This window comes from Berghia stephanieae, chromosome 1 (genome assembly GCF_034508935.2).
Source record: "Berghia stephanieae isolate SIO BIC M18660-M18661 chromosome 1, UCSD_Bste_1.3, whole genome shotgun sequence".
NCBI classification, from domain to species: domain Eukaryota; kingdom Metazoa; phylum Mollusca; class Gastropoda; order Nudibranchia; family Aeolidiidae; genus Berghia; species Berghia stephanieae.
This window is the reverse complement of record NC_088360.1, coordinates 111,324,373-111,333,073: the sequence shown is the minus strand read 5'-3', so window position 1 is coordinate 111,333,073 and position 8,701 is coordinate 111,324,373. Positions and strand designations below refer to the sequence as shown.

The window sequence follows — 8,701 nt, the reverse complement described above, 5'->3', positions numbered from 1 at the left end:
AGTTAAAAAAAAAAAAACAAAAAAAAACAGATTGGACAAGCATTATAATATAAACAAAGTAATTGATCTGATTATACAAACAATATTTTATTTAATTTAAAAATCTGCTCTAATTAAAGATTCGAAACCGACCAGATCGCTTATAAATGAATGTTCTACCAGTAAATATATCGGAACCCCTTGAATCAACTCGGTCTATCGCATGTCTTCTATTAATTTTTTATCATAATCTAATAATGCACCACGAAAGCTTTCGTTTAAAATTTTCCAGCGACAAATCGACTCTCGATACCACCTGTAGCGTTTCCTGTCCCACCTCTATCTAATTGATGACTAATACTAATCTAGATACACGACACAGCTTCACGCTGGAGTGATTCTATCATGACAAATCAGCAAAATCAAATTACATGTATGTCAACTGACACTAGAAGCCCTGGGTGCGTGTGAATTACGCTAATTGTTTATCAATGAAAACGACAATACGCTAAATTGTTATCAATGAAAACGACAATCTTCCAAAAAGTTGCATAGTAGTTATGGTTTTAATAAGGAGGGGAATGATTCTGTGTACCCTTTTTCACGCTCTAGAATTTACCTGCCTATGTATTTTGCAATATACCCCTATATGCCCCTATGCAAGCAAACTCGCACGTATGCTCTATCTCTCTCTCTCTCTCTCTCTCTCTCTCTCTCTCTCTCTCTCTCTCTCTCTCTCTCTCTCTTCCTTCTTCCTCCTCTCTCTCTCTTTCACACAAACGTACACATACACACACACATACACCCACATAGATACACGCGCGCGCATACACACCATGTGATTCAACATAAGACGAAGCATAAAAAGGAATATGACGACAAAGTAAGTATGTTTTTCATTTCACATTATATTATAATCGTCTGTCATTTGGGGAAAAAAAGGTTTATCGATCAGGATTCGAACCAATGACTACACGATTCGAATGCAGGACTTGGCAAGGAGCCATCAGCTCCTCAAAAGCAAACATAAAAATAAAAAATTCAAAACGCATTAGAGAAACATGATATGACTTACAGATTGGTCAGGAATTGTTGCATCAGCTTCATAAGAGAACAAAAATTCGTGACAATGGTGACAATCGGTTTGAATATCTTATCAGGCCAACAGCAAAATCAATATTAAATAATAGTGTTATAAATAGGCCAAGGTCAGTAAAGAGAGTTGGCGATCAATTTTATTCGACCCCCAGGTCGGCTAAATCTTCGTCATCTTTTCTGAAATTCCCAAAACAAATCATGATATAACAAACACTTCTACACCTCGACACATTCGATTATCCATCAAAACCCTCCCATTAAAGTCCACCACAATTTTTTTTTTTAATCACTCTCTACTTAATACTTTCTCAACCACAAAACGATTTCGTCGCAATGGACACGGACAAAATCAAAATACTCACGGAACAAGGATGAATAATACTAGTCAGAAAAGAAAAAAGACCCAGATATGTGACCCACGTCTCAAACTGGGATTAATTGTCGGTTGTACTAGTTGTTGAAAATTTTATTTATGGTCAGTAAATTCTAAAGGATAAAACCAAAAGCTAGAAGTGCCTAAATGAGACAATAAAATAGAGACAAAATAAAGCGAGTAAATGTGGCTCATATAAAAGGGAACAGTACTGTTCCCTTTTAAATAAGCCACATTTACTCACTTTTTTTACTCTCCATAATAATATATAAAACTTTACTCAATTTCAAATGCTTTCTGAATGGGAGGAAATATAGTTCCTTAATCTTCAAGAAGCCAAAATGTTGCATTTCTGATCATTTGAAAACCAAAAAAAATTGCTTTTTACCATCTGCTTCATCCCGACAAAACACCGGATTTGAGAACTGTCAATCAATGTCATAGACTTCAAACTTACCACGTATCCATATCGGCCCTTTATTTACTAAATAAATCCACATCGAAATATTCAACACGGCGACATTTCACAACACAATCAAACAGACAGACAATCCTCGTACAACCAGTAACACAAGGGGGAAAGTGCTTTCCATGCAAATAAATAGAAGCAAGCCCAGAACACTCCTCAAATGCAATACAAAACAAAACTGACGACAAAACGATTACATTACAAGCATTGAAAGAATGCATGTGCGTAATATTAGTATTAGCAATTAGAGTTGAGTGCTTCGTACTTCGTACAATAATTAGCGCCTGGCTTGGACGATTATTTTCCGCTTCTCTCCGTCGTCAAAGAAACAAACCTATTAAAACATTGAAAACATAATATTCGACGAGTGAATCTTACACCAACACAATACATAATCAAGTGTGTGAATCTTCATCCGAGGGAAACGACAGATAATAATAATATTATTATGTTCCTTCCGAAATAAAACAACATTGTATGTGTAAAATAACGTCTACTTTAATTCAGCGAAAATATAGGTGCTACTCAAAACTCCTTTATAGAAACACATATTATTTGTAACTAAGCGTGTAAAAACACATAATATTATGACCACGAAGCCCAACGAAAAAGAAGAACCTTCTTCCTCTCCCACGCACACCCCATCCCAATCATCACTAATTAAGTCTATCAATGGAGCAGGTTGGGTAATAGAGATAAATGTAAGGCCGGCTCACCCCTCAAAAGCTAACTGGAGAATGAAGGGTTTGATGGGGATTTCCGAGACCCCCCCCCCCCGGTCCCCCTGAAGTAGCATCAATGACAAAATATAAAATCTTAAACACAAACTAACGGATACCAAAAATATATACGTAACCCCATCTCCATTCCAGCCAACAAAACACAACAACAATAATATCAACAGCAACAAAACAAGTTATAAAATTGATAAACGATGGCGATTTTTAACATAATATCTAGGGTGCGGTTGGGAATGTTGCATTAAAAACATTTACATTTTACATTGAAAATGCAAAAGAAAGCGTGCTGATTTGCCCTTTGTAATAATATCGTGTTACGATAACACTATCACTTTTTACATACGTTTTTATTTTTCACCGCGAGAATGTAGGGGTCTAGTGATAACATTTCAGCGTAGGTTACTGTTATTAATGAATAAACAATTACAACACATTATCATTATGCAGAAAATTGTGAAAATAGATAGTGATATTTGTGTGTGTGTGTGAGAGAGAGAGAGAGAGAGAGAGAGAGAGAGAGAGAGAGAGAGAGAGGGGGGGGGATAGAGAGAGAGAGAGAGGAAGAGAGATAGGGAGCTGAAGATAGGTAGATAGATAGATAGATAGATAGATAGATAGATAGATAGATAGATAGATAGATAGATAGATAGATAGATAGATAGATAGACAGATAGATAGATAGTAGATAAAACAAGCAAAAACAAGAGATAGAGATAGATAGATAGATAGATAGATAGATAGATAGATAGATCGATCGATAGATAGATAGATAGAGAGAGAGAGAGAGAAAGAGAGAGAGAGAGAGAGAGAGAGAGAGAGAGAGGGGGGGGGGGATAGAGAGAGAGAGAGAGGAAGAGAGATAGGGAGCTGAAGATAGGTAGATAGATAGATAGATAGATAGATAGATAGATAGATAGATAGATAGATAGATAGATAGATAGACAGATAGATAGATAGATAGATAGTAGATAAAACAAGCAAAAACAAGAGATAGAGATAGATAGATAGATAGATAGATAGATAGATAGATAGATAGATCGATCGATAGATAGATAGATAGATAGAGAGAGAGAGAGAGAGAGAGAGAGAGAGAGAGAGAGAGAGAGAGAGAGAGAGAGAAGCTCCTAATACTCAACCATTGCAAATGACAATGGCCATCTGTAAAGTTACTGCGGACTCGAATTGACTCAGATAGCAATAACTTGACATTGTTCTGAGCTTTGAAACAATTTCAATGAACTAGAAGAGGAATAAACATAACGCATGAAGAAGAAGAAGAAGAAGAAGAAGAAGAAGAAGAAGAAGAAGAAGAAGAAGAAGAAGAAGAAGAAGAAGAAGAAGAAGAAGAAGAAGAAGAAGAAGAAGAGGAAGAAGAAGAAGAAGAAGAAGAAGAAGAAGAAGAAGAAGAAGAAGAAGAAGAAGAAGAAGAAGAAGAAGAAGAAGAAGAAGAAGAAGAAGAAGAACCAATCAAACAAACCTCATTAGATCTTGCAAATCCAGAATACCACGATAAATATAGTAATTAAACCACAATATTCCAATCCAACTCGACGTTCCCTTGAAATTCGAAGAAATCCAGGGAGTCAATTACAGGGTTGCCAGATTATTTTTCAACAAAATGCCAGGGGAAGACTCAAAAAATGCCAAAACACTCAAAAAGATGCCAAAGTCTGTTGACTCCCACCCCCACTAAGAAAACTACTCACTTTTGATAGACAATTTACTATCATATCCTGGTGGCTTGCGTGTTTTCTTTTCTTTTTCTTTTATTTTTTTTTTTTGTTTTTTTTTTTGAATTATACTAAATTTCCTGTTGGGGTAATTATTTACCTACTGACTACTAAGTGGAGTGCTAAACCACTACACCACGGTTGGATTTTAAGAATAAAAAAGAAATGTGAAGATGTTTGTTTTTACGCGTTTAGAAATAATTAAGAAAAGGTGTCATTTGAAGTATAATATACAAGAAAAGAAAATGCCAAATGAAAATGCCAAATGCCAAATGATTTTTCTAATGCCAAACGGTTTTCAAAAATGCCAGATTTTTGGAATCTGGCATTTAAAATGCCAAACTGGCAACCCTGGTCAATTATTACCCAAGAGATAAAGAACTCTCACGCTCGTTCTCATCCAACAAAAACTAACTACAACGCGAAGCCATCACCACCATCAATAACAACAACTATCTGCGTGTATAATTTCCCTACACATCGCTCACATCTGGGAAGCGAAGAAAAAGTACAAACCGCCGGTGCTTGTGTCTCGCTCAGGCTCATGCATCTTGTCTGTCGTGCGTGGACGCCGGTATGAAATAAATGAAATGTATCGCGATTTTCATCTCATATCCGTCCCGTGCTCATTACCCCATTACATGCCATTACCCCACAAATTCACAGACCGTGCAAATCGTTGCGCGTGTGGGTAGCAGGCCGAGCCTGCATGCAACAAAGAGCAGACCAGCTTATTGGATAGGTAGGAGTTATATCATATCAAAGCCATAGTGAGTGACATAATAATAGAGTGAATAGATTGCCGCATGGCTTGTTGCTGTGAAGTTTATTACATTGTATTGTCATCCGACCAATTTTTTCAATCATTTCCAATGCTCGCTAGATTGCTATGATCATTTCATTTTTGAAAAGCATATATTGAAAACGAATGATAATAATGATGATGATGATGATGATGATGATGATGATAATGATGATGATGATGATGAAGATAACGGTAGTAGAGAAAGAGCCGGCTTGTCCCAATGACTTGAAAGAGAATTGCATTTGCCATAAATGGACTCACTAAACTGAAACAGGGTCGGGAGGAGGAGGAGGAGCAACAAAAAGTACTGGGAACTTCATAATATTTAAATATGAATGCACCTTTTATTTTTTATTTTTTTTCTTCTGTTTTTTTTTTTTTCTTCTTCTGATTTCTCTGTTAATCCACAGTAATTGAATAGTTGAGTCCAATCCATTTGGTAACAAGCGATTGTAACTTTCCGTTTATAGGTACGAAACATGGGATAAACTCCGGCTCCATACTTTCTACTGACTTAATACAACGGAGTACGCAATGAATGAATTGAACCGTACATGCACATACACGGGAGGATCCTGCGATCCATCAAAAAAGGAACATGGCTTTTTTTTCCATCTCGCCTTCCCCTCAGTTCAGCCAGATAAACAAAAACGAAGTAAAACAAAAACCAGGGATACGTCCGGGCCAAAGAAAATAAATACACAGCTGGCACGAATCGTAAACACGATAAAGATTTGAGATGAGTTTAGGAACACAAAGAGAATAATAAGTTCTAATTGGTTCATATTGCCAAATATGATATTGAAAAAAGTAAAGAGTCGAAGAGAGAGAGAGAGCGAGAGAGAGAGAGAGAGAGAGAGAGAGAGAGAGAGAGAGAGAGAGAGAGAGAGAGAGAATTTGATATGCATTTTACAACAGGAAAGTACCAAAATCAACTGATTCATTAATAACCAACCAGCAAATGTTGATAAGTTTTAGTCTGGAGCTGAATTATGTACCGCACCGTAGTGATATAGATACCTTGAAAGAGAGAGAAAAGAGAGAGAGAGAGAGAGAGAGAGAGAGAGAGAGAGAGAGAGAGAGAGAGTAATTGAATGGTAGGGGGGTGGGGTGGGGGGGTGGGGTGGGGGGGGGGGGGGGGGGAGGGGTCTTGAAGCTCAGGTGATAGAGCACTCGGATTGCGTCATACACAAGGGACTTGAGTATTAACCCTGCAGCCGAGATTACATATTTTTCTTACCCCCCCCCCCCCTAAACCTGTCCATCTAGCAGCGATTGTTGGTTCAGTATGTTAGATCTGACGGAAAGTACATTGCTATTGTGATCAGCATCCTATCTAAAGGGTAGCTATAAATTGCTTTTGTCCATTTAACGCTTTATAAATCGGGATACATTCTAACTCCACGGATATGATGGCCCTTGTGTACTACTTTACTTAAATTTAATTGATGGGGAGGAGTAAGAGAAAAGAAGGGGGGGGGGGGGGCATGAGGTTGTGAAAAAGGCTCATTTCGTTATGTTTCGATATCCAAAAACAAATCGTTGAAAAAATCTAGTTTTCGTAAATTTCTGTGGAGTAAATAATGACAAATAATGAATATATTTCAAGTCTTCTTTTGGTGCTGGTATGCTCTCTCTCTCTCTCTCTCTCTCTCTCTCTCTCTCTCTCTCTCTCTCTCTCTCTCTCTCTCTCTCTCTCTCTCTCGATAGATCAGATAGGATTTGCTAATTTAGGAATACCTAATTTCATGGTCGGACACTTCAGTAACCTGAACACGGAAATCAAGTGATTTAGATGAAACGGGAAGCTAAATGGGACAGGACAATAGATTCAGAGACCATAAGAAGGAATGACTTAACGGAAGATTTATTGGTGGCATGTGGGTGAAAAAAGATTTGTTTCTTTCTTTCTCGTAAGCTTTGTGGAGATGGAGGAGGAGGAAGTGTAGGGAGGAGGAGGAGAGGAGAGAGTAGTAGGAGTAGAGTGAGAGAGAGATAGAGGTAGTGTGAGAGAGTAGAGAGAGGTGAGAGAGAGAGAGAGATGGAGAGAGAGAGAGAGAGAGGAGAGAGAGAGAGAGAGAGAGAGAGAGAGGGAGAGAGAGAGAGAGAGAGAGAGAGAGAGAGAGAGAGAGAGAGAGAGAGAGAGAGAGAGAGAAAACCGCAAAAGGGCACAACCGAACTATGAATTAAAATAAATTCACAACTTACTCCGAATTCTTGGTAGCACCATCTCGTTCGAATTGCCCATCAGACAACAAGCCAGTCGAATCGCCAACAGCATCGTTGTTATTCTCGTCCTCTCTATTAGAATATCGGGTTCCTGTAAGGCATTCGGTTCCGTAATCGTAGATAATCCCTAAACTATTATCGGGATCCTCTTCTCCCTCGAAACTGGTCTCGTGTTGATGCTCTGCACCAATCCCAGCTTCCACCTCGATAAACTCATAACTGTCGTCATCTTCCAAAGAATTTATATGCTCCAAAACGTGTTCACTCTCAGCCACGATTCTGCTTTGTTCCTCGTCTTCCTTTTCCAAACCGACATCTTTTCCGGTCTCAAGATCTGGTTCCACATGACTCGGGGATTTATTTGCTTCAACAAGATGGTCGTTTGGAATTTCTCCAAAAGTCGCAAATTTGTTTTCGTTGTCGTTGTTATTATTGAATGATTCCTTAGTCTCGGAATCTGGAGGTTCCATTATAATCGCAAAGATTGTCTCGATGAGTTAATGACTAAAAGCAAAGTTGTTAATGACAAAAATGTTATGCTAAACCAGAGAAACTATGATACAAATCGATCATTAGATACACAAGCCACAGAGAAATATTTGAAAGATTTCTGCCTAAACAACTCACACTAAGACCAAAAATAATGTTTAAAGATAAAAAATAAAAAAAATTAATGAATAAGAAGAGCCATTAACAAAACTCTCTACCAAATGAATTTCAATATATATATTTATACCTGCATTTACTATTTATCACAAAGCCCTCAATCAATGGAAACAACTGTTTTACTAATTCCCGATTCAATGAGGCCAGACTGTATCCATACAAGTCCTTTAACAATCGTCGTGAAATGAATGCTTACCATACGCATTATATTGAAATGTGTTGAATATGGCAGATTTACAACAAAATTAAATTAAAAATTAGCCTTTGGATATCATGATATAGCAACCTTTAAGCTGTACCCTAATGTCGTCTAAACATATTCCAACAAGAATTTAAAACAGTTTACTTATACTAGACAACGGCGTGGATCCATTCACGCACGATCTGAGTGAATTCATACAATCTGAAACAATCCGGTAACATATTGACGAATAAATATACTACATTACTCACATAGAATGAAGCAATAAATGTTAGATTAAAGCTAATTGCGTATGTATGAAATATTATGCTAAACTAAGGCCAAATGAATTTAAGCTTTAAACAAGTAAAGCACGATTGAATATTCTGCAATATGATATTATGCATTGTAAACATTCAGTGTGTTGTTTC

The 8,701-nt window shown here is 37.4% G+C and overlaps 2 protein-coding genes across 4 annotated transcripts in view; one reads left to right on the top strand and one right to left on the bottom strand.

The window, feature by feature from the left end:
* Window positions 1-8,701, top strand: part of LOC144962732 (armadillo repeat-containing protein 7-like) — a 39,089-nt gene that overhangs the window by 11,340 nt on the left and 19,048 nt on the right. The gene's annotated exons all lie outside the window — the stretch shown is intronic.
* Window positions 1-8,701, bottom strand: part of LOC144962730 (CAP-Gly domain-containing linker protein 3-like) — a 67,268-nt gene that overhangs the window by 46,624 nt on the left and 11,943 nt on the right. The window contains exon 2 of one of the 3 annotated variants that reach the window (XM_078895930.1): window positions 7,403-7,976. The exons of 1 other annotated variant lie outside the window; for it this stretch is intronic. In XM_078895930.1, coding sequence (XP_078752056.1) covers window positions 7,403-7,893 — 491 coding nt within the window. In that variant the 5' untranslated portion in view covers window positions 7,894-7,976. Of the gene's footprint in view, window positions 1-4,136; window positions 4,458-7,402; window positions 7,977-8,701 lie in introns of those variants that run through there. One more of the 3 variants, XM_078895934.1, reaches the window with a different exon arrangement.